This window comes from Lucilia sericata, unplaced genomic scaffold (assembly GCF_015586225.1).
Source record: "Lucilia sericata isolate MDLA Ls3-8-SP2 unplaced genomic scaffold, ASM1558622v1 Contig000540F_arrow, whole genome shotgun sequence".
In the NCBI taxonomy this organism is placed as follows: Eukaryota; Metazoa; Arthropoda; class Insecta; order Diptera; family Calliphoridae; genus Lucilia; species Lucilia sericata.
The window spans coordinates 216855-244013 of NW_023994550.1; the positions used below are offsets into that span (position 1 = coordinate 216855).

The window sequence follows — 27159 nt, forward strand, 5'->3', positions numbered from 1 at the left end:
CAAAGAAAAAAATTATATTTTTTTTGGTTTATTATTATAAAAAATAATTATTTTAAATATTTACAATTAAAAATTAAAAAATAATAACTAACAAAGACTAGGGGGTGAGACCTTAATTATTTAATAAAGTTTGTTTTAAGAAAATAAAAAACAAAACTTTAAAAAAGTGCTGCTAAAATACTAAAAAAATATACAAATTTTATTAAATAACAATTATAAAAATTATAAACATAAACTTAGACAATAAACTTTGGTTTTTCAAAAAAACATTTGCTCAAAATTATTTTGGTAGGAGAAAGATAAAATTATAAAATTATGCAAATTATTTAAAAATTAAAAATTAATAAAATTACACATATAGACACAAATGCTAACATTAAGTTTAAAAAGGTTAAATGTTTTTTTTTTTTTTTTATAATAATTTTTTGTAATTTTTTAAGTTTAAACAAAATTTACTTTGCAACCTTGGGTTTGAGGGTTGGTGTATAGGAGTGTAAGTATATGAAGTATTGGGGTGGTTCAGGGGTTAGGCGAGCTTTTTGTGAGGATTTTGTTTTAGCTAAGAAAACTTGGTATTCTTTGGCTAAAACGAAATTATGAACAAAAGGTTTTATCAGTTAGGGATTTAATAAGAACTTGTTTTTTTTAACTTTAACTTTAACGTTAGTGATTTCTATATAAAATTTTCTTTAAAAAAAAACATTTATATATATATGATCAATAAATATATATTTTAAATATGTTTTTGTTTTTGTTAAAATTTTAACTATAGTCAGGTTTTACAGTTTACACTATGGTTGGTTTTGAGGTTTTAAATTTGCTTTTTGTTTTAAATTTAATGTATATAAGATCTTGTTTCTTTATAAAGGTTGTTGTCTTAGCTAGTGTTTGTTTAAATGAATTTAAACAATCGGTTCATGTGTTAGTTGTTGCATTTTAATGTTAAACTAATGTCAAAGAAAATTTTGTTATTGTTCTTTAGTTAAAATTATATAAAAAGAATTTTGAAAATTATTTTCAAATATAAGGTTGCCTGTTTAATATTTAAAATTATTTTTTTTAAATTTCATTTTCATATGTTTGGCATTGTAATTAAAATTATATAATAAATTTAAACAAAATAAAACATAATTTATAAAACAGGCTTAAACGTGTCTTAACAAAAAAACAAAACTTAGTTTTACGAACCATAAATTTTTTCGTTCATTTTGGTTTTTGTTAAAATATAAATAGAGTTTTACAAAAAATCCTGTTAAGAGGGTTTTCTTTTAGAGGCTTAAAGGATTAAGGTTGTTTGTTGTTGTTATTTGTGTTGTTATGATAAAAAAAAATGTTTTCTTTTTGTTTCAGTTAGTTTGTTAGTTTGTTCTACTCCAATTGTTCCAAAAAATTTGGAGATTTAAAATATTCTGGTACTGGATCATCGAGACGCGATATAATTTTGTAAATTGATTTCTTCCACGATTGTTCTGTATCTTTGCCACCTTGTATAGCGCGGAAAAATTCACGTAATGTTTGCTCCACTACAAAACGGAAATTTTGGGGAACCTTTTGTTTTTAACACAAAGAAATTTATATAAATTAGTTGGTGTTTTTTTTTTTTTTTTAAGGGTATAAATGGTATATATTTGGAGTATAATAGATAATTACCTCGATATGATTGTTGCGATTATAGTGTAAATTCAATACTCTATAGAGTTCACTATCGCCGCTAATGTGTAAATCTTCGGCACATTTAACACCTTCGGTAACAGCTTGACGGGCATATTTCTCCATTTGTATATAGTAGAATTCTCTGTAATTGAGAAAAAATAAAAAGAAATTAAAAAATTTGTTAAATATTAAATAAAGCCTACTTTTAGGCTTATTTAGGTTAAAATTTTGTTGCCTACCTTTAGGCTTTACAAAATATTTAAAAGTTTAAAGCAATTAGATTTCATGTTAATTTTTATAAAAAATTTGACAAAAAAACATGTAATTTTAAGTTGTTTACATTGTTTACCCTATGTAAACAATTGAACTTTTCTAGTTTCAAGCTTCAGTTCTAAAATGTTTAATGAATTTTCGAATTTGAAGTTAATTTTATAAAAAATTTTTAACAATTAAGTTAAATTACTCTTTATTTTTGAAATTTTACATTGTTTACATTATGTAAACAATTCGGTAAATCAAGTTGTAATTAATTTTTCACAATTTTTTTGTTAAACTTTAAGTAAATTACGTAACATTTTAAAAATTTTACATAGTTTACCCCAAGAAAACGATTAAATAATTCGAACTGTAAACAATTTTTTTACATTTATGTTATATTACGCTTTATTCTTAATATTATACATTATTTACCTTATGTAAAGAATTCAATAACGAATTTTACATAGTTTACCTCATGTAAACAAGTAAATAACTTGAGTTGTAATACATTGCTGTCAATTTTGTTTACAATTATGGTAAATTACTTTTAATTTTTAAATGTTTACATTGTTTACCTCATGTAAACAATTAAATAACTTGAACTGTAAACAATTTTTGTCAATTTTGTTTACAATTATGGTAAATTAGTCTTAATATTTAAATGTTTACATTGTTTACCTCATGTCAACAATTAAATAACTCGAAATGTAATACATTTTTCTCAATTTTTATTACATTGCAAGTAAGTTACGCTCAATTTTGAAAATTTTACATTGTTTACCTTATGTAAACAACTCAATAACTTCAGCAGTAATCATTTCTTCTCAATTTTTATTACATTTCAAGTAAATTACGCTTAATTTTGGAAATTTTACATAGTTTACCTTATGTAAACAATTAAATAAATCGAGCTGTAAACAATTTTTGTCAATTTTGTTTATAATTATGGTAAATTACTCTTAATTTTTAAATGTTTACATTATTTACCTCATGTAAACAATTAAATAACTCGAGGTGTAATACATTTTTCTCAAGTTTTATTACATTTCAAGTAAGTTCCGCTTAATTTTGCAAATTTTACATAGTTTACCTCATGTAAACAATTAAATAACTCCAGCTGTAAGCAATATTTTAATATTTTGTTTGCAATTATGCCAGATTTCTTAAATTTTACATTATTTATCTCATGTAAACAATTAAATAACTCCAGCTGTAAGCCATTTTTTCCTCCCCTTCCACTTCCTTTTGTATGTTTAAACAAAAACATTATCCCTAATTATCTTATTTGATTTAATTATCTACATTTTCTATTTCTTTTCTTTTTTTTCTCCAAGTACCTTGTTCAAACAAAAAGACATCCGTGCATTATAACTACATTTGTTGGCAACAAAAGTTGCTTGCATTATTAATAAGCACCTTTCTTATTCTTGTATTTATAAGGTTTTTTTTTGCTGTTGTTACGTTGTTGCAACAAAAGTACTCTTTAGCTTTTCTTTTGGCATAATGAAGTAATTGGCAACTGTTCATATCTACATATTTATTACAAAAGTACACTTAACCTCAAAAAAACAAACATAAGTATATAAACACACACATACACACAAACAGGCCATAGACTTGCATAGACTTGCATCTTTTATTTTTTTGAAAAAAAAAAAACAGGCTTTATAACGTTGTGCTACTCAATATAAGGACCTAAATATATGAATAGCAGAAAAAGCTTAAGTATCTAACACTTATACACTACTAAAGCTGCGACTACTTTTTAGTAGCTTCTTTTTAGCTATAAAAACAACTGTATGTGTATATAAAAATAACGTTAATATAAATTTCTTTTTATATAGCTAGGTGTTTTTTTAAGTGGGGGGCGGAGGGAGCAAAGGGAACTTGCATACCTATAAAAAAATTTCTAAAAAAAAACTTGAGCATGTGTAGTTAAGTTTTGAAAGGATGTGTTTGTTTTTAATATATTATTAAGGAGCCTCTTTTTTACACAAAATTTTCCACCATCTTAAATAAACTAATTAGCTTATGTTGACATTTTGTTGTTGGTTGTACACTGTTATACACTTGTAAACAAGTGTGCTTTTGTTTTCTTTAGAACTTTAACAACAACCTCTTTAGTTGTTGGCTAAAGCAGCTGCTTGGTTGTTGTTCTCTTGTTAAAAGTATTATTGTCTATATATGAGGTTTTGTAGTCTCCTAAAAGTATGCTCTAGTTAAGTTTTTTTTTCCATTTTTTTATGACTACAACAAAAAAAAGGTGTGAATTATCGTCTTAGAAAAAAAAAGCTTTCAACTGCACTTAACTTTTTTTTTAAGAGTTTAGACAGCAATAAACGTTTAATGTTGCCTAGTTTTAGGTGCTTAATGTTTAAAACTCTTACTTCTTTTTTTCCGTATTATATGTAAGCTTTTTCAAATTAATGTTCATTTTTGTTGTTTTTTGTTTAATAAAAAATCCTTTTGTTTAATTTCTTTCTTATCCTTGCTTTCTTTCTGGTTTTTTATAAAATGCTTGGTTGCTGTTTGCTAAAGTGACTTAATGCATTATATATTGGTTTATGTTAGACAAGAAGCTTAATATGACATTATTAATAATTTGCAGCATACTTTTAGGCTTTATTATCTTTTTACTCAAACATTATAATTATCATTTCCTGCATATTATTCTTTTTTTTTTGCTTTCTTTTCTTTCTATATAAATATTTCAATAATTTCTTGTCATTTCTACTACCACTACAGCTTGCTGCACTTGTTTCTTTTTTTTTGTCTTCTGTATTTTATTATTATTAAGTCCTTTTTGCAAATTATTAAATCCTTTATGTATAATATAGCAAAAAAAAAAAAAAAAAAAAGAATAAAATCAGTAATACTTCATGTTTGGGTATTACTTTTCTTTGTCTTTGTGTAAAGAATTTTTAATAAATCTCAAATGTGCAAAACACACACACACACAGAAAGCAAGAAAAAAATTTATATTAATAATAATAATAAAAAAATCTCTCAACTGTTAGAAAATGATTGCAGTTCTTAAGGGGGTTTCTTAGGCTGTTATTATGCATGTCATTTTGTTTGTAAGCCCTCTCTAGATACCCATACCCTTAAATGCGGAAAAAAACCACAAAAGTATGCAACAATATTTGCAGTATTCTTAATAACTCAGCCAACAATATTGTCATAGTGTATGGTGGATGAGGTGAGATGAGGTTTGGTTTGGTTGCTAATGGTTGTTGGGATTTAATTAGACAAAAGCTTTAGGCATAGATTAGCTTGCAAGTGTAAGGAACTGCAAATATCGAGGGAGTAAAACGAAATTTATGAAGGATTTGCAGGAGAGAAAAACAAAAAGAAATAATTAATTAAGATTATTAAAAAACAGCACAAAAAAAATCAACAAATTTTGATAAGTAATAAACCAAAAAAGTATAGCATACTTTTAGGCAAATACAATTTTAACCTTTTTCAATATTTTGTAAGTGATAAACTAAAAAATTATAGCATACTTTTAGGCAAATGCAATTTTAGGCTTTTTTCAATATTTTTTTAAACAATTTTATTGCAACTATAATTATTTACATTGTTTACCTTAGGTAAAGTATTGTTTAAATCAAGTTTTACTTTTATAGGTTTTAATGAATAGAAATTAATTTTTTAAGTTTTTTTACATTTGTTTACATTGTTTACCTCATGTAAACAATTACCTAACTTGGGTATTATCAGCAATTTAAACTTAGAACAATTTCTCAAATTTTACATTGTTTACCTTATGTAAACTATTAAATAACTCGAGGATTTTACACAATTTAAAGAGTTTTGTAAAAAAAATATATAAAACTGATAAATTTACCTCATGTAAACAATTGGAAAACTAGAGTTTTTACATGAATTTTAAGATTTTTATTAGAATTATGGAAAATTCTAGAAATATTATAAAATTTACATTATTTACCTCATGTAAACAATTGCCTAGCGAGAGTTTTATTCTCATTTAAAAGATTTTTATTAGAATTATGGAAAAATTAGTTCAATAACTTAAATTTTACATTGTTTACCTAATGTAAACAATGTCACAATTCAAGTATTATTCTTAATTTAACGAGTTTTGTTAGAAATATGGCTAAACTAATGGGATTATTATATGTTTACATAATTTACCTCATGTAAACAATTAAGTAATTCGAGTTTTATTCTTAATTTGAAGATTTCTATTAGAATTGTGAAAAAAAGTATTGAAGTATCTTATATTCTACATAATTTACCTCATGTAAAGATTCACATAACTCGAGAATTAGTCTTATTTGGAAGAGTTTTGTTAGTTTTATATGTTTACATAATTTACCTCATGTAAACGATTGTGTAATTCAAGTTTTATTATCAATTTTAAGATTTTTATTAGAATTATGGTTAAATTACTGGAATATCTTATATTTTACATTATATACCTCATGTAAACAATGACATAACTAGAGTAATTAAAAAAAATTTTAAAGATTTCTTAGAGTTATAAATATTTTACTTGGTTTACTTTAAGTAATACTTTAAAATAGTAAAAAATCTATAGCCTATCTCAAGGCTTTATAAGAAACAAAAAACTAAAGTCTAACTTAAGGCTTATTTAAAAAAAATGTTCCTTTCTTCCCCTTAAGACTCATTTTCTAACAAAATAATTAAAAATTGTCATATATTATTTGCCACATAAGCATCTCTCCCGCCCTTTTATAAGCTCTAATAACAGCTATTAATCGTGCTAATTTTCAAGATTTCCCTAAGCTCTATTACATCTTGTTTAATGTTGCACATGCTGTTTGATTTTCTCTATTATATGTATATGTATAAAAAAATACACTTCTTGTCATTTTGTTTTTAAAATTTCCAAACAATAAATATTTGTCGCTATTTGCTAACACACATATACAATTGTTAAACATTTCACACATTCAAAATTGCAGCAGCAACAACAAAACAATTTATTGCTGCTGCTTAAATAGCAGCAACAAACGAAAGAAGAAATAAATATCAGAAAAAAAAAACTGCCACACAACAAACTACAACAAAAGAAATTACAATCTCAAACACTAGGCATCAAGCTTCTTTTATAGTCAACTACTACTGCTGCTGCTGTTTGCCAGCCTGCCTGCTATATGGCAACATGACAACTTGCTAGATGTCAAATTATAAACGCGCTAAATAACAAATTCCCTCTGGTATTATAGAAAAAAATAAAAAACGACAAAAAAAGAAAGACACAAATAAACGACTCATTTTTCTCTCCCTCTCTCTTTCCCTATAGAGGTTTATAGTGATTGCACCTAAAAGTAGGCAGCAATATCGTAAAGAAAAACATTTTATGATTGTAAATAAACAAGAAATTATTACAAAAAAATAGCAACAGTCACAGAAATGTAATGATTGTAAAAATATCAAATTCTTATGAAACATAAAACGTTGTAAGTATTTGTGGTTGTGTGTGTGTAACGCTGCAGTAAAAAGAAAATTATAAAATGATGCTGTTTTCTGTTTGTTCTCTACACAAGCCTTGAAGTATGCAATATAGAAATATAAAAACTGAGATAAAATAATCAATACTAAAACAAAATAAGAAGATATTTGTGGATTACAGACATATACATACATATTATGTAAAAGGAAATAATGAGCAAAAGTCTGTCAGATGTAAGATGTTATAGAGTTGATGGAAATTTTTAATTATTTAAAGACAAATTTCAATCAAAGATACAAAGGAAATTTTATAGAAAAATTGTTAAAGGTATTTAGACAAAGTAAACAATGTAATGTAGAAAAAAAATCGGAAGTAATTTATACAAAAACATTCTTAAAATTAAAATTTTCTTGAAATATAATAGTTTTTAAGCATTTTTGGGTTAGAAATTGAAAAGTTTACATTTTTGACATAATGTAAACAATGGGTAAACAATAGGTTAAACTGATTATATAAGATTTTTATTAACAGATATGGAAGCTTAAGAAATTTGTAAGATTTTACATTATTTACCTAAGGTAAACAATGCCATGTAAACAATGCCTAAGGTCAAAAACTGTTATTCAATGAAATTTGTTTACATTTTCTACAAATTAAAGAAATAAAACGGTTTTTAAGCACTTTTAAGCAAAAATTAAAAGTTTACATTTTTGACATTATGTAAACAATGGGTAAACAATAGTTTTAAGTGGTTATACAAGATTTTTATTAACATATATGGATAGCTTAAGAAATTTGTAATATTTTACATTATTTACCTAAGGTAAAAAATGTCATGTAAACAAAACCTTAGGTCAAAAATTGTTATATTCAAAGAAAATTTTCTACATTTTGCTTTAAAAATATTTATAAATAATTTTCGGTGCTAATTTCAAATTTTACATTTTTGACATTATGTAAACAATAGGTAAACAATAGTTTTAAGTGGTTATATAAGATTTTTATTAACAGATATGGATTGCTTAAGAAATTTGTAAGATTTTACATTATTTACATAAGGTAAACAATGACACGTAAACAAAACCTTAGGCCAAAAACTGTTATATTCAAGGAAATTTGTTTTAAAATTGTTAATATGTGAATTTTTTATGCTAATTTAAAATTTTACATAATGTAAACAGTGGGTAAACAATAGGTTTAAGTGGTTTTGACTTATTTTTATTAACTGATATGGATTGCTTAAGAAATTTCAAAGATTTTACATTATTTACCTAAGGTAAACAATGCCATGTAAACAATGCCAAAGGTCAAAAACTGTTATATGCAAAGAAATTAGTTTACACTTATTACAATTTTGAGAAAAAAAAATTTTAAGCAAAAAAATAAAAGTTTACATTTTTGACATTATGTAAACAATAGGTAAACAATAGGTTTAAGTGTTTATATAAGATTTTTATTAACAGATATGGATAACTTAGGAAATTTGTAAGATTTTACATTATTTACATAAGGTAAACAATGACATGTCAAAAGAAACTGGGGTCAAAAATTGCAATTTTAAAGGAATTTTTTGTCTTTTTTGTCCTAAACTTTTTTATAAGTCATTTTTTGTGTTAATCTAAAATTTTACATTTTTTACATAATGTAAACAAAGGGTAAATAATGTTTTTAAGTAGTTATATGAAAATTCTTTTAACAAAAATGAATTGCTTAAGAAATTTTAAAGATTTTACATTATTTACCTAATGTAAACAATGTAAAGTAATAGAATTTTAATGTAAACAATGTAAAAATTAAAGAAAATTTAGATTTTTTTTCTGTTTTTTAAATTAACTTTAAAGTAAATAAAAGTAAACTAATAAAATTTTAAGAATTTTATTTAACTTTCTCTATAGTTTCAATAACTAAACCTTGAGTAGTTTATGTATTTTCTAAAATTCTTTTATCTATTTTATATTCTGCGGGTTTTTTTCTTGTCTTTTAGGTTTTTCCTAACTTTAGACTTTTAAGTGACTTTCCATTTTATCTGTAAGTGTATTTCTGTGGTTGTTAATGTAAAACCCGCATTAATTTTATAGAAAAAATTGCATTGACATAATTTCATTTAACCTCTTTTTCTATGTATAATTTTAAAATAAAATTGAAAGTATTAAAAAACAAAGAAAAACTCTAGCTACCAGCAAAAGTAAGTAGTTACGCGCCAAAATATTTAAACCAGCTGTTAAACGTAAATTCCCTTAATGTCTTATACAAAGTCTGGCACACGTTTTTTTTTGTGTTAATAAGTAAATCACCTGGTCTGAGATTTCTTTAAGTTACCCTTAAAAACAGCTGTCTTAAACTCAAACTCAAACACACACCTTTCTTGCATTACTTTATATCTTAAGATCTATATGAAAACAAGGTTTAGTTTTGGGTCTTTTGCTCGTGTGAATTTGCACCTTTTGATTTTGATTTACTGGCTATTGTTAAGATTTCTTTAATGCGCAAGTCTAGGGTAGGTTTTCTTTAAGACGTTTTACTGTTTTCTTAATTCATTGTTAGCAAAACGTCTTGGGTTTTTTGTTGTTTATTTAAGATTTATAGGAATTCTGTTTCTTTGAAATTTTAACTGTTTTTTTCTAGAGGGTTTCTTCTAGTCAGTTAGGGGTTGTTAGTTATTTGTATGGGAATTTTTTTGTTGTTGTTTCTTAGGGTGTTTTGTTAGTTAGTTTAGTTTTTGCTTGTGGCTTATGTAAGTTAAAATGGGTGGGAATTTCTTTGGCCTTACCTTGTTTTCCTTTTTATTTTGAAATGACAGTTGCGTCATGGAAACTTATTATTATTATTTAGTTGTATAAAAGTTAAACCGTTTTCCGTTGTGGGAAAAGTTCTTTTTAAGAGTCCTTTAAGGAGTTAACACAAAAAAGTAACGGTTTTTTCGCAGAAGTTTTGAGCAGCAAATCAAGAAGTTAAATCAAAAGGGGAGGGTTTTTTAAGTATTCAAAGTTTTATTGTTAATGTATAATTTATACATTTAATATTTTTTAATAAATTCTTTAATTAATTTCTTTTATATCCTTTTTTGTATAAAGAAATCTTAAAAAAAAACAAATTTCTTTAAAACAAATCATGGAAAAACTCAGTATAACTGGCCTCTTCAACTTTGCATTTAAATTTACAATAACAACCTAAACAATTGACAATTATACTTATTATTGTTGTTGTTGTTTTCCTAATATAAATATAACTGTTTAAATCCCACATATGCCAGCCCCCACTCATACTAAGCCACCCATACATACAATGTTGCTAAACATTTCTAAGAGAGAGAGGAGTAAATAATTGTTTTTTTGCAAAAAAATAACGGAAGGATTTTACTTACTGTACAGGTGTGTGTATGTAAGTGAGTGTGTGCTTTTACCCAGCAAACTTTTACAAGACAAATTTGTGCCTGTTTTAGCAGAGTGTTAAAAGATAGTCTCACAATAGACGAAATACTTTTCAAAATTAAAGAAAGAAAAAACGTGACTTGTTTAACATCTGGAAGTAACGTTTTAGACACTTGTGGATGATAGTTAATAGATAGTACTTATTTTACAGAAAATAAACTGCAATGTTTTCTAAGTTTCAACTAATTTTAGAAGACATTTTAAGATTTAACTTTTTTTGATTTATTTCGCTAAATAAACCAAACTTTACATTGTTTACATGAGGTAAATATGCAGTCAACAATTGTTAAATAATAAAAATTCTAAACATTAAGTATTTTTAAAGAATTATCCAATTTTTTTTCAAATTTCTACATACTTTACATTGTTTACCTAATGTAAACAATGGCTAAACTTAATGAAAATAGTTAAAAATAAGATTTTTCTGTTGAAATATTAATTCTTAAAGAGCAATTCTTAAGTATTTAATATTTACTTAAGGTAAACAATGTAATGTAAACAAAACCTTAAGTCAACCATAAAAAATTTTAAAAATTTTATTTTTTAAGAAATTTAACCGTTTTTAAGCATTTTTAGGTTAAAAATTTAAAAGTTTACATTTTTTACATAATGTAAACAACGGGTAAACAATAGGTAAACAATATGTTAAACATGTTTTTGGAACATTTTATTCATTAATTATGTTTCGTTAATAAATTTTGAAAACTTTTTATTGTTTACATAAGGTAAACAATGTCATGTAAACAAAATATGAAATTTTGTTTTGTTGTAGCTTTAAACTTGTTTATATGTTATATTTTGTAATAATTTCAAATTTTACATAATGTAAACAATAGGTAAACAATATGTTAAACATGTTTTTTGTACAGTTTATTCACTAATAATGTTTCGTTAATAAATTTTGATTTTTTTTTAATTATTTACATAAGGTAAACAATGTCATGTAAACAATACTAAGGACAAAAAGTGTAAAATTATAGGAAATTTGTGTACTTTTTGCTTTAGACTTGTTTATAAGTGAATATTTGGCAGTAATTTCAAATTTTACATTGTTTACATAATGTAAACAATAGGTAAACAATATGTAAAACATGTTTTTTAAACATTTTATTCACTAATAATGTTTCGTTAATAAATTTTGAAAATTTTTTATTGTTTACATAAGGTAAACAATGTCATGTAAACAATATTAAGGACAAAAAGTGTAAAATGAAAGGAAATTTGTTTTATTTTTGTCTTAAACTTGTTTATAAGTGAATTTTCGGTGGTAATTTAAAATTTTACATTGTTTACATTAGGTAATTAATGAGTAAACAATATGCTAAAGTTCTTATAACAGATTTTTTCAATTCGTAATAATTTCTTTTTTCATTTTGATCATTTGTAAGACTTTCATGATAAAGAAAGGTTTGCTGGATTTTATGTTGTTGCCATAAGTGTAAATTTTGTTATTGTATACATGGCAATGTGTGTGTATGTGTGTGTGTTTAAAAATAGGGTTTAGTCTTTTAAAAAAAAGTGATTATTTTAGAATAAAAAGAAATGTACAAAAAAAAATGTGAAATAAATGTATAGAAAAACAATTTTGTATAGAATTTTATTAAGCTTTTGACACCTTCAGCTATTATTATTGTTATTGTAGATGGTGTTGTTGTTTCTTTACATATACAAACATACACACACACATATATATGGTTACCGTTTTTTTTTTTCTTTCTAACGGAAAAAGCTAATTAGCTTCTCATTAGGAAAACAAATATAATAATTATTTATAGTTTTTTTTTGACTTCATTTCAAACAGTTAATTAAGGGTATTCACTTAAAGTGGTAATTAAGAAAAAAAGAACACAAAAGGATTTTTTTAGGATTCTATAATTTTAAAGATAATTTTAATATTTGTGTGTGTACTTACCGGAAATTCGAGAACCATTTCACCAATTGTGCTGTATTATTTTTATTGAATTTAATATCGGGAAAATACATTTTCAATACCGATGAGCTGGGATAACGCACCCAGAAGAACATCAATTTCGCCTTTCTCAAATGCATTGGCGTTAGGGTTGAGGAATGCGATGTAGTTAATGAATCGCTATTTTTGCTAAAGTTCAAGCCCACAATTAAAACATTTTGATATTTTCAAAAATATTTTTTTTCAAACAAAAAATAATTAGAAAAAATTTTTTGTTTTTTTTTTGTAAAAATAAATTTGAATAAATCAAAATGCATTAAAAAGAAAACGCCACGTAGTTAATAAAAGTAAATCATAAAGAAAAAGGAAACGGAAATGGGAAAAAAAAGAGAAAACAAATTATATTAATTTATTTGAAAATCAAGAAAAATTGTAAAAAAAACATATTTTCATTTCTAGCAGCAGCAACGAAAAGTTGAAGAAACGATTTGCTATCATGTTTTTTATTTGATTTTTAAGCAAATTTTTATTTAATGATTGATTGAAATGTTGTATAGAAAACGTTTTATTACATTGACTGTTATTTGAAAAGAAAAGAAAGACAGACAGAGAAAACAAGTAAACCCCGGAGCCGGGTGTCAGTAGTGTTAGCATTTGCTATGGCATCTCCTCAGGTTGGGGGAAACAAGAAATGAATTTCAGCGTTGAATTTTTTCTTCTTTTCATTTTGAGTTGGTTTTTTCTTTTTCATTGTGCATTGATTGATTTTGAATGCATTGCACCTTGAGTAGTTGTATTTGGCTGCATAGGGTTTTTGGTTGGGGTTGGTTGGCTGGTTGGTTATATGTTTCGCCTCCAAGATTTGTTGAGGCTTGCATTAATCAATGGGTTCTTTAGCTATTTGCTGCACTGAGTTTTATATATAAATTCTTAAGTTTTTTTCTGCCATTCTGCTAGTGATTGGGGTTGTTGAAATAAGGTTTTGATTTCACTACTACTTATTTTCAAATTTTTTTTTTATATATATATTTTTTATAAGAGTAAGAGAAGAGATTGTTTTATGTAGCTTGTAATTGAATGCAACTACTTAGAGCAGTTGTAGCAGAAATAACAAGTATGTTTACAAAAACAACAAGAAAAAATAAAATAAATATTTATATTATACTACAAGACACTTGATGGGTTTCCTTCTAAAATCAAAACAACATATCAATCAATTTTCCAACTTTCTTTAACAGTTTCTTTCATTAGAAACCTGTTTTTCTTGCTGCTGCCGGAAAAATATGTACAACAACTAAATAAAAGATATTTACTCACATCATTTGTTGTTTCAAAAACGAGATGGTGGGTTGCATACCCTCGAATTGCATATCGGCTGAATTGCAATCGGAACTGCGATCTTGAGCATCCATGGCGGCACGCAAATGGGCACTGTAGTCGGGTGAGCCACCGTGGTGGGCGGCCGCTAAGAGGGCAGGATGTAGCATGGTGGATGGATGTGGCGGCAGTGGTGGTGAGCCATCGCGTGAGTCCATAAGACTGGCGAGGCCGCCGGGTGGTGAGGCTGTAAGTTTCATGTGATGCATTTGAGCGGCTGTGGGCGGGGCATGGGGACCACCACTGTGTGGGCCATGGGGTGGCGGTGGTGGTGCATGCGGTGGATGTGGATTAAAGAATGGACTGTACGGTGAGAAGACTTGTGACTCGTGCAGCGAAGGATTTGGTATGGCGACCGAGGTGGGCAACGAAACGGGCATCATGGGAGGTGGTGGTGGTGGCGGCGCTTGTGGGTGATAGTTAGCGGGCGCTTGACCTCTAGGAGAAGGACTTTGGGCGGGTGTTGTATTGTTATTACTATTGTTGCTGCTGTTGCTAGTGTTCATTAGCTGCTGTTGCTGCTGCTGTAGATTGTTCGCATTTAACGAGTTATTGCAATTTGTATTGTTATTATTGTTGTTCAGCGAGGCGGGATTCATGTTGTTGTTATTATTGCAGGGTCCATTGTTTTGATTCGATTGCAATTGTTGTCCATTGTTTTGTGGGCTGGGCGGTACCATGCCGTCTTGAGCCAATATTCTGCTAACCGTACGTGGTGTTATGCGTGTATCGGTGACCTTATGACGTTTCTTTTTGGGTGTCACTACCAGACTCAAGGCTTCATTTTGCTCCAGCAACTGTTGCTGCTGCTGCTGTTGTTGTTGCTGCTGCTGTTGTTGCTGTTGCTGCTGTTGTTGTTGCTGCTGCTGCTGTTGTTGCTGCTGATCTCTGGGTTCGGGCATACAGAAGGGATTTGGTTGCATGGGTCCTACTTGGCCTCCGGTCATCGAATTGTAGAGGGCTGCTGCAGCCACGGGATTCATGCCTTGTGGTGTCTTGGGTGCCTGAAACATTGCTGCCGCTGTGGGCGAAGGTCGTATATGAGGTGGTGGTATATTTATGGTACTTAAACTATTGTTGTTAGTATTGTTACAGTTATTATTGTTATTACTATTATTATTGTTCGTACTCATATTGTTCAGATTGTTAAGATTGTTCAGATTGTTAAGATTGTTACTATTGTTATTATTACTATTGTTACTACTCAGATTGGCCATGTTCACATTGACATTGACACTATTGTTGTCATTGAGATTTTGAGCATGATGTGCTTGATTGAGAACCTGCAGGTTTTGCTGTTGGCCAGAGGCGGCAGCTGCGGCTGACATAGCAGCCGCCGCTGCTGCATGATGCATTTGTAAGCCCATCGCTGCAGCAGCTGCTGCTGCTGGCGAGGGAAATGACAGTTGACTGCCGTTGAGGCGTGGTGCAGCTATGAGACTTTGACAAGTCTGAGCATTTAATTGGGCGGCCATATTTGGCGTAACAACTTGATTTGTGGTCGTTGGGGCCAGTGTTTGACAAGGATTGTTCATGTGCTGTGGTGGCACATTAACATTGACATTGACACTGTTAACCGGTCCTGCCGTTAGCAGAGGTGGGCCTGTGTTACTTACATTGCTGTGCAAGTGACCCAATTGTTGTTGTTGTGGCGTTTGTTGTTGTGGTATATTTGGATTAGAGTTAGTATTTGGATTATTATTTAAACTATTCGTTGAGCTATTAGTATTATTATTACTATTATTATTATTAACTAGGAGTAGAGTACCATTATTACCTGCATTAACTCCTGCTGTTGATTGGGCGGATTGTGAGCTGTTCGTGCTGTTGTTGTTCGATCTGTCGGCCTGTTTTGTGCGTGGCGATTTGCGATCCAAGATTTGTGAGGCCAACATCAGATCCTTGTTCAGTTGCTCGGCAGCAGCGGCCACTGAATCGGATTGTTTGCTGAAGAGGCGTCTTTGGTGAACAAATCGCGTGACAATTGTGTCAACGAGAGCTGAGAGTGAAGTAGTTATTTCGGATTTTAGGACATCGGCTAGACCTTCGAGGTCGGCTCCCGACATACGCATGATCGAATTGGAGCTGGAACGCAACATATTGAATTTTTCCGAGAGTTCAGTCTTCAGGGCGGTATTGTGGCGGCCATGATGTCTGTTGTGATGCAATTGAGGTCTGGGAGGTTGTTGCATGGTTTGTTGTTCTTGTTGCTGCTGCAATTGTTGCAGCTGGTGTTGTCTTTGCAACTGTTGTTGTTGCTGTTGAGCCTGTTCTTCTTTGCGTCTCTGTTGTTGCTCCTGCTCAAAGCGTCTTTGTTGTTCTTGTTGCTCTTGCTGCTGCTGCTGTTGAGCTTGTTGTTGTTGCAATTGTTGCTGTTGGGCCTGTTGTTGCTGTTGTTCGGCAGCTTCTTTGGCCATTCTAGCTTCCTGTTCGAAGAAGAACTGTTGGCCCAAATACATAGCAGCAGCATTGCTAATAGCCGGATGAGGTAAACCCCCTTCAGGCGTCTGCAATTGTGGCATATGCTGCAACAAAGGCAGTGGAGCATTGAACGATTGCTGCATATGAGCATGCTGTACTAAAGGATTGTGCAATTTACCCGTGATCATTTTGCTCATCATTTGAGACAGCACATTATTGGGATTTGAATCTAAATTCAAAGATGAATTAGATGTGGCCAAATGCTTACCATTTTTCAAGTTCAATGAAGGCGAAGTGGAGGAGGCTCTTTCATTGTCTACTGTCTGTTTTACTTCGTTGAGCGAAGGAGATGGTGAAAGATCACCATTGTTCTCCTCTTGTTCCATGCTATCGCTGTTGTTGTCTTCGATTTCTTGACACTCCGATTCCTGTTCCATGCGTGAGCATAATTGCACATACTTCTGTTGCATCTCGGCCAATTGTTCCTGCATGGATCTCAATTGGGATTTGAGAGCATTCTTTTCATTGCGCTTTTGCTGCAATTGAGGTGATTCATTTTCATCGGAATCACCATCATCGGTGAGCATCATACTTTGTAGATTGAGACCAAAATTAAGACCAGCGGCAGCAGCCACATAACGTTCCATGGCGTGTTGCTGAGGCTGGTACAGTTTACGCTTTTTGCAGCCATTTACTTGCAAATGTTGCTGCGATGAGGGACTGGCACGCATGGTAGATACTATATTCTCCACACGGGCACGCTTTAAGTCCGATTTTTTGTTTAGACCAGGATTAAGTTCCTTATCCATTTCCTCTTCTAAATCATCTTTGCTATTATCCAATAACATCATGTCAGATTGGCTGGGTGAAGCCAAAGACTCCAAATCGGAGCGTGAATTCAAACCCATTAGCTCAACATCTTCCAAGATGTCATCGGCTTCCTTTTTGGTAACTTGAGCAGGCAAATTTAGATCATTTTGTTCATGATCATTATTATCCAAATGATCTGCTTCGCTTTGATGATCCTCGAGATCATGTTGCGATTGCAAACCTTCAGAATCAGACGATTTACGTCTTTCTTGAGCCACTGAACCATTCATAAGTTCTAGAGGTGTTTGCTGCACCAAAGGCTCACTTTTGATTTTAATTTCCGACATGGAATCTTCTATCAAATTAATAACATTCGAAGAATTTTCTTTGCTTTCAGAATTATTGTTGTTGTTATTATTATTGTTATTGGCCAAAGAGGAATTATTGTTATTGTGCTTTAGCGTAGAGTCCTGGCTCTCCTTCATCTGTTGCTGCTGGCTGATGACAGATCTCAATTCCTGATCCAACTGCATGAGCTCTTTCTTGCCCTGCAAAATATTGCGCAACATGTGATGAGCCAAATCATTTTGCTGCTGTTGCAGCGAGGGAGAATTGGGAGCTCCTGAGCTAGTGGTGACCACACCATTGGTGGATGTATTGCCCACAGAGGGTGTTCTTGGCGGTGAGTTTAACATATCCTGAGAACGTGTAACCAAACCATTTTCCTCCAAAGACCTTTCACTACAATTACTAGTGCGACGATTTTTGGGAGTGGGAGTTTGAGGCGAGATTTGTTGATCATTTGAGTGATTGTTGCTATTACTGCTACTGATGGTATTGTTGTTATTGTTGAGCAATTTATTCGAGTTGTTTAGACCCAAACTGTTGACCAGATTGGCGGCACTGAGGAGTTCGGCATTGGTGGCCGATTCCATGGCAGCGGCCAGCATGGCATTATCCAAAGAGGTGGGTAAACCACTGGTAGCATCCTGGGCCTGCTTCATTTGACGACCAAATAGTTCGTTTAACATTTTAGCCGAACCGAAACCGTTGGCCCCAAACAAATTACCCAAAGCGGTTGTAAATTGACCCGTTAACAGAGACGAGGTGGGCGACGAGGATACCGAACCCGAATTGGGCGAATTTAACGAATTTAAATTGTTATTATTACACGAAAATGTTTTATTGGTTAAAGGTGAGTTTGAGGTTGAGGATTGTTGTTGTTGTTGTTGTTGTGAAGAGTTTAATAAGGCCCCATATAGAGCTTGTCCAGCGGCACCCGCGGCAGCCGCAGCAGCACTACTCATTAAGGCAGCAGCTGTTGACGGCGTTAATACGGCAGGCGTTTGACCGAGCAATTGTGGACTTGTAGAATTTTGCAAATGACTTATAAAATTTGGCAATGAGGAAAAAACACTTAAATCACTTTTTTGCTGTTGTTGCTGTAATTCCTCTAAAGAATTTAGCAAACAATCATTAGATGAATTATTCAAATTATTTAAATTATTTGCATTGAGATTTGTTAATTTCGTACAAAAATCATTCACTTGTTTATGGGTTTCACTAAATAAATTATTTGTATTATTAGCAGCAGTTGCTGAGTTGGGATTTGAGTTTAAATTTGAATTTGTATTTAAAGGAGATTTTGATAATTTTATTTTTAAGGACGATTTTGTCACGTTATTAACTTTGAATTTTGTTTCCTTTTTATTGATATTACTTCCACTAGTAGTTGAGTTATTATTATTATTTATATTAGTATTCGTATTAAGTTTATTTGAATTTTTTATGGAATGTAACGTATTTAAGGAATTTCTAAAATTTTTTAAGCCGCACGACGACAATGACGATGTTGTCTTATTGACGGCACCTTTATGACTACTTTCTAAGTTATCATCAACGTCTGTTACGACTTGTTGTTGTGTAGTATTTGTGAATGTGGATGATGATGGTGATGACGATGAGGTCGTATTATTATTATTCTTCGTCGTAGTCGTCGTCGTCGTTGTCGTTGAAGTCGTAGTTGTTAGAGCTGTTGTTGTTGTGGTGGTAGTAGTCGTAAGGGTCGTTGTTAAATTTGAAGCAGACGCTGTGTTTTTGTTGTTGTTATTATTTGCGTTAGTATTAGTAGTCGTCGTCGCCGTACAAGTAGTGGAAGTTGTATTAAGAGTATTATTATGTTGTTGTTGCTGTTGGCCGAAGAGAAATATAACTTCGTCGTCTCCTTCGTCGTTTGTACTGTTATTATTATTATTATTTGTATTAACATTAACACTGCTAATATTGCCGTTCTCCTCGCCGTTCTCCCCTTCGTCGAGGTATAGGTCTGGCTGTTGTTGTAGTTGGTTTGCTGCTGTTTGTTGGTTCTCGTCGTGGTGGTTTTTTATGGTATTTGTATCTTGTAAATTGAGTTTTTCGCCTTTTTCTTCTTTATATACAAGAAGATCGCTGTTACCACCGTTTGTTAATAATTCGTTTGTTTGTGGGTTTATATTATTTGTATTTAATTGTCCTGCTGTTAAATCTCCCAATTCATCGTCTTCCAAATGCAATAAGTTGGGAGTTGAGGACGTAGAAGGTATTTCTATTTTCGCCGTTAGTTCAGGGCAAATTGCTGTTGCTGTAGTAGTATCTACCGCTAAAGGTGGCGTATTATTGGAATTTAAGGCCAATGTTGTTTTTAATAAAGTCTTGTCATCAGTAAACAACCCAAAACATTCGTTATCCTCCTCTGATGACATCATAAGATGCCACCAAAATTATTTAGTTTCGAATGCCGAAAATACAAACAATTTGCAAAAAATCCTTAAAGGTAAATTTTGTTATTGTTGTTGTTGTTTTAGTTTTTTTTTAGTAGAAATAACGTTGTAGTTTGGTACTCTTATCCTTTTACTCAAAACTCCCCCTTTTTTTTGATGAAATCTTACTCTCTTTCTCAGCCAACAAGTCCTTGTTAATACTCTGGCTCTCTGCTGTAAAAGGCAAGTAAGTTAGCAAAGTAATAGGAATTTCGCCTTAAGTTCTCCTTCTTGATTTGGTTTGTTGGAACAAAAGTAATAACAATAATTTCGCCGTTATATTACACACACACATGAACATAATCTTAATAAATATTAAAGAAATTTTATATAGAGTAAAGATGTGTGTGTGTATATGAGTTAGACAAAAGACTAATGTTATTGGTGGTTCGTTTAGAATTTAGCTGAGAGATAATTTTCGAAGAGTAACGGAGTAAGTGTGTACGTGTACGTGTGTGTGTGTATTACGTATTCTAACACATACACCTTTCTACTTAAAACCTTTACACACAGTTACTCCCAGTATCAGTAATAATTTAAATAAATCTCTTAAACAGTGTAGTTGTTTTTGTTGTTTTACTTAAATATAAATGCTCTTCTTAAAAAGTTGTTGTTTTTGTTTTAGTAAGTTCTCCTCGTTGTTGTTGTTGTTTTTGTATGATTTTATTATGTTTTAGCTAAGTACGTAAATGAAATGGGTTGGGTTGTTGAGTTCAAGTTGTTTTCTGAATGAAATAATTCGCCGTAAAATTCTCCTTTCAAGTTGTTATTAATAAAATTTGAAATTTTGTTTTCTTAGCAGCAGCCTTTTATCGCCTTAATTTCATTGATAATTCAGTTAAAAAAAGTTATAGCAGAGTTTTGTTTTGTCAGTCTAGTTTTTGGTTTCTATTTTTCGTTTTAATTTAAGAATTTTTTTTCATATAAAGAATCCTTAAGTTTTTTTTGCCTGTGTGTGCGTGTTTCCTTTTTTTGGCGTAGCTTTGGGTATTTAGTTTTGCCTTAAACAAATACCTGTTTCTTGAGCTTAAGCGTTCGCTCTCCTCTTCTCCTAGTAGCTTTTTTTTGAAAAAAAAAGTTAAAAATTTTCGCCAAACTTAGAAATTTTGATTCACAACTTGTGTCTTGTTTTTCTCCTTTTTAGCCTTCCGGTTCAAAATGCGACGTTTACGTTTTTTCCGTTTTCTAATTGTAAATTTTGTTTTGAATCTTCTTTCCACCACCACACACATGCGAATGTCTTTAGCATTTAATTTTTAAGATTTTTGAATTTTTAATTGTTTTTTTTTGTGTTAATTTTTAGTTAAAGATATTTTTTTCTCAAAATTTCCTTCATTAATTTTTTTGTTTTTGTTAAAATTAAAAAAATTTTAATTTTGGTTGGGAATTTTTTTCTCTCTCCTTTCACGCGCTTAAAAGTCTCTCTGTAAATATAAATTTGTAAAAAATATTTAAACATTTTTTCAAAAAAAAAAAAAAAAAAACTCAAAATTTTAAAAATTATAAAAAACTCATCATAAAAAATTGTATTTCTTTTAATTATCTTTGAGGGGGTGGGCTGTTCGTTGGGCAGGAGAATTAGAAATTTAGATAAATCTTTTTAACCCCTTTTTGTGATTTTCTAAGAGTTTTATAATTAAAAAAAGGTTTTGAGTAAAATTTAATTTTTCCTTTATTTTTAAAAAGGGTGGTAAATCTGCAGTTTAACCCATTTAACTCTTTTATGAAACAGGTTAAAATTTGTTTGCTGGGGGTTGGGGTGGGTGGTTAAAGGTAAACAGGTTTTTGTTTTACTAAAGAAAATTTTAAAGGTCTGTTTTTTAAGTTGTTTCAAGTTTATTGTTCGGATTTTATATATAGATGGCGCTGGGTGGTTTAATTTTTAAATATTTTTGGTTAATTTAAGAATATTTTACGGATAGTTGTGTGGATTAATCAGTTGCCAAGTCCACGAGTGAGTTTGTGCTTGATGTATTGGCTAGCCTAGGCACCAGTACTAATATATTGACTAATCTCTTCTTTATATTACAGTCTGGTCTATTGCCTTGTCTGAACTATGGTCTCGTCAATAGTGTAGGTTATAGCCTGGACAATAGCCTAGTTATTAGTCTAGACTATAATATAGTTTGTAGGCTGGATAATAGTCTGGTCTTAAGTCAAGTCTCTAGTCAAGACTTTGATTTATTCTATAGTCTAAATTATGGTCTGTTTTATAGTCTGGACTATAGTCTATTCAATAGTTTAGTCCATACTCTGGACTATAGTCTAGTCTATAGTTAAATCAATACTTAAGTCCATAGTCTGAACTATAGTCTAGTTTATATTCTGGACTATAGTTCAGTCTATAGTCTGGACTATAGTCCAGTATATAGTCTGGACTAAAGTTTAGTTTATAGTCTGGACTATAGTCTAGTCTATAGTCTGGTCTATAGTCTATTCTATAGTTTAAACTATAGTCTAGCTCAGAGCCCGAACTGTTGTCTAGTCCATAGTCTGGACTATAGACTAGTATATAGTCTGGGCTAGTATAGTCTGGACTACTCTATAGTATGGACCATAGTCTAGTCAATTGTGTAGGTAATAGCCTGGACTATAGTCTAGTCTATAGTCTGAACTTCATTGTAGTGTATAGTTTAAACTATAGTCTAGTTATTAGTCTAGACTATAATATAGTATGTAGGCTGGATAATAGTCTGGTCTTAAGCCTAGTCTATAGTCTAGACTTTTTTCTAGTTTACAGTCTAAATTATGGTATGTGTTATAGTCTGGACTCTGGCCTACAGTCTATTCTATAGTTTGTCTGAACTATAGTATAGTTATATTCTGGACTAAAATTCAGTCTATAGTCTGGACTATAGTCTATTTTATAGTCCAGTCTATATTATGGAGTATAGACTAGAATATAGTCTGGGCTATAGTTCAGTCTATAGTCTGGACTATAGTCTAGTCTATAGTTTGGGCTATAGTCTAATCTATTGTCTGGACTAAAGTCTAGTTTCGATTATATTCTAGTCTATAATGTGAACTATAGTCTAGTCTATAGTCTGGACTATAGTCTAGTCTATAGTTTGGACTATAGACTAGTATATAGCCTGGGCTATAGTTCAGTCTATAGTCTGGGCTATAGTTCAATCTATAGTCTGGACTATAGTCTACTCTATAGTCTGGACTATAATCTAGTCTATAGTCTGGACTAGTCTAGTATAGAGTCTGTACTATAGTCTATAAACTGAACTATATACTAGTTTATAGTTTGGATTATAGTGTAGTTTATAGTCTGGACTATAGTCTACTCTTTAGTCTGTACTATAGGCTAATCTATAGTCTGGACTATAGTCTATTCTATAGTCTAGTCTATAATCTGGGCTATAGTCTAGTCTATATACTGGACTATATGTAGTCTAGTCTATAATCTGGACTATATTGTAGTCTAAATTCTGGACTATAGTCTAGTCTACAGTCCGGACTATAGTCTAGTCTATAGTCTGACTATAGTCTGGACTATAGTCTAGTCTACAATCTGGACTATATAGTCTGGACTATAGTCTAGTCTATAGTCTGAACTATAGTCTGGATTATAGCGTAGTCTATAGTCTGGACTATAATCCGTTCTATGGTATGGAATATAGTCTAGTCTAGTCTGGACTGTAGACTGGATTTTAGTCTAGATTATAGTCTATTTTATTGTCTAGTCAATTTTCTTGTCTATAGGCTAGTTTATAGTCTGCACTATAGTCTAGGCAATTGTCTAGTCTGTAGACTGGGCTTTTAGCTATTCTGGACTGTAGTGTAGTTTATAGTCTGGTCTATTGTTTACTTTATAGCCTGTGTTATAGTCTAGTTTTTGTCTTGTTATATTATGGTCTATTGTTCAGACGTTCTAGTAGATAGTTAAAAAAACTAGACTTCAAATGATTTAAAAAATACTAATATATAATTTTAAATGTTCTATGGGAATATTTACAATTTTCAATATTTAAACCTAAAGCCTGAGTTCAACTATTTGTATCAACAAATTTGTTTTTTTCCAAAAATTCCTTTACATCAAACAAATATTGTACAACTCTCCCTTATCCCAAATAAGGATACAGCACAATAATCAACAACAAACTTTCAAAAACTAAAGGAATGACTGTACAGACTTCGTAATGGAAAAAAGTCTGTTGCATTTCTACAAAGATATTTTTTGTATAGCAACTATCAATAAATATTATACGGACAACAACAACAATATTAAAGAAAATATAATTATAAAAAATTTCATCAACCCACCACCATCCAGAACTTTTGTAACTTTCTATGGCAGGCATAAGGATATTTAGTAAACCACCACCCTTTAAAATGGATAACAAAACTACAATAAGGAAATGCATTTTAGAAGGACATACCTATGCATTTGCATTAGAAATTTTTTTAAAAGAAATTAAATAACAGATGATTGTTTGAAATTTGAAAAGAAAATATCTTGAAATATTAACTGAAAATTTTCTTGTTCTTATTTTTAATAAATTAAAGTAAAAAAGGGGAGGAAAGTTACTTAAACTATAATGAGGTTTTTCTGTATTTTATATTTGCATTTCTTTAGTTTTAGTTTTGGAGTTGGAAATTTACCACAAACAAAGCGTTATTTATCTCTGTCGTCCATCATTAATCCTCCTAAAAAGAGAAGAGAAGAAAACAAAGAAAATAATTTATTAGAAAAGAAGTTAAAAATAATGGCAAAAAGGATTTATTATTTATAAAGGATTTTTAAAGTTTAGCAAAAAACTTATAACAATTGTAGTACAAGATCGGTCAGAAATTATAGAATCACAATTTTTTATATTTTATACTAATATAAAATCTTTTTTCATAAAAATTCTCTCTTAAAAAAAATAATTATATGATGCCCTACATGGTTCCACTATCATCACAAACACACATTCTTACTTACACCACTACTTCTTCTTCTCTAGTTTAGTGACGGTGCGTGCCATAAGTTATTGCACACCTGGACTTTATGCCTCAATACTCCGTTTGGTTACCACAGTAATAATGATGATCATAATTGTTGTTGTTTCATTGTTGTAGGGATTGTTGTCTAGCTGTGTTGTTCGTCTGTCCGTCGTTAAATTCCAAAAGTAAAATAACAACAAAAATGTATAACAACTAAAGACAAAGAATAACAGCAACAAAAACAAAAAATTGTCATTAGTTCCGATTTCTACCTGGAAATACTTACACATACACAAGTTTATATAAATAAACCCGTATCTTGCTTCCTTCAAATATTCGGTGACGCATGCGCATAAAATTGTATACCAGAAGCCAGAAGGCGTAAACAAAGTGTTGAAGAATGTGTAAATATTGTTAGGGTCAAAGCGAGTGTATGTGCAAATAATAGACATCTGATGGGATTTATTTGTAGTCAGCGAATGTGAGAAAAGGCATCAGGAAATTTAGATCAAAACGTTTCAGAAATGTTCTGAACTCGTGAATAAAATTAATTCGGTACGCTAAAGTTTGAAATATAAATTTTTAGAGTCTAGTCTATCGGCTAGCATATAGTCTAGTCTATAGTCTAGCCTATAGTCTAGTCTATAGTTCAGTCTGTAGCCTAGTCTATAGTTCAGTCTGTAGCCTAGTCTAAAGTCTAGTCTATAGTCTAGCCTATAGTCTAGTCTATAGTCTAGTCTATAGTCTAGTCTATAGTCTAGTCTATAGTCTAGTCTATAGTCTAGTCTATAGTCTAAGTCTATAGTCTAATCTATAGTCTAGTCTATAGTCTAGTCTATAGTCTAGTCTATAGTCTAGTCTATAGTCTAGTCTATAGTCTAGTCTATAGTCTAGTCTATAGTCTAGTCTATAGTCTAGTCTATAGTCTAGTCTATAGTCTAGTCTATAGTCTAGTCTATAGTCTAGTCTATAGTCTAGTCTATAGTCTAGTCTATAGTCTAGTCTATAGTCTAGTCTATAGTCTAGTCTATAGTCTAGTCTATAGTCTAGTCTATAGTCTAGTCTATAGTCTAGTCTATAGTCTAGTCTATAGTCTAGTCTATAGTCTAGTCTATAGTCTAGTCTATAGTCTAGTCTATAGTCTAGTCTATAGTCTAGTCTATAGTCTAGTCTATAGTCTAGTCTATAGTCTAGTCTAGTCTATAGTCTAGTTTATAGTCTAGTCTATAGTCTTGTCTATAGTCTAGTCTATAGTCTAGTCTATAGTCTAGTTTATAGTCTAGTCTATAGTCTAGTCTATAGTCTAGTCTATAGTCTAGTCTATAGTCTAGTCTATAGTCTAGTCTATAGTTTAGTCTATAGTCTAGTCTATAGTCTAGTCTATAGTTTAGTCTATAGTCTAGTCTATAGTCTAGTCTATAGTCTAGTCTATAGTCTAGTCTATAGTCTAGTCTATAGTCTAGTCTATAGTCTAGTCTATAGTCTAGTCTATAGTCTAGTCTATAGTCTAGTCTATAGTCTAGTCTATAGTCTAGTCTATAGTCTAGTCTATAGTCTAGTCTATAGTCTAGTCTATAGTCTAGTCTATAGTCTAGTCTATAGTCTAGTCTATAGTCTAGTCTATAGTTAGTCTATAGTCTAGTCTATAGTCTAGTCTATAGTCTAGTCTATAGTCTAGTCTATAGTCTAGTCTATAGTCTAGTCTATAGTCTAGTCTATAGTCTAGTCTATAGTCTAGTCTATAGTCTAGTCTATAGTCTAGTCTATAGTCCTAGTCTATAGTCTAGTCTATAGTCTAGTCTATAGTCTAGGTTCTATAGTCTAGTCTATAGTCTAGTCTATAGTCTAGTCTATAGTCTAGTCTATAGTCTAGTCTATAGTCCTATCTATAGTCTAGTCTATAGTCTAGTCTATAGTCTAGTCTATAGTCTAGTCTATAGTCTAGTCTATAGTCCTAGTCTATAGTCTAGTCTATAGTCTAGTCTATAGTCTAGTCTATAGTCTAGTCTATGTCTAGTCTATAGTCTAGTCTATAGTCTATCTATAGTCCTAGTCTATAGTCTAGTCTATAGGTCTAGTCTATAGTCTAGTCTATAGCTAGTCTATAGTCTAGTCTATAGTCTA

At 30.5% G+C, this 27159-nt stretch overlaps 1 protein-coding gene across 3 annotated transcripts; it reads right to left on the reverse strand.

The window, feature by feature from the left end:
* Positions 1–1270: 1270 nt before the first annotated feature.
* LOC119605959 (homeobox protein prospero) lies at positions 1271–24756 on the reverse strand. 3 transcript variants are annotated; one of them, XM_037959312.1, is made up of 6 exons: positions 24712–24756; positions 15849–21524; positions 14012–15092; positions 12698–12883; positions 1651–1795; positions 1271–1548 (listed from the first exon to the last, which is right to left on the reverse strand). In XM_037959312.1, the coding sequence occupies exons 2-6, from the start codon at positions 20044–20046 to the stop codon at positions 1369–1371; spliced, it is 5790 nt and encodes a 1929-aa protein (XP_037815240.1). In that variant the 5' UTR covers positions 20047–21524; positions 24712–24756; the 3' UTR covers positions 1271–1368. The 3 variants fall into 3 exon arrangements, with proteins under 3 accessions (XP_037815240.1, XP_037815239.1, XP_037815238.1); XM_037959311.1 differs by having other exon boundaries at positions 12698–12874; positions 14012–21524; XM_037959310.1 differs by having other exon boundaries at positions 14012–21524.
* Positions 24757–27159: the final 2403 nt, after the last annotated feature.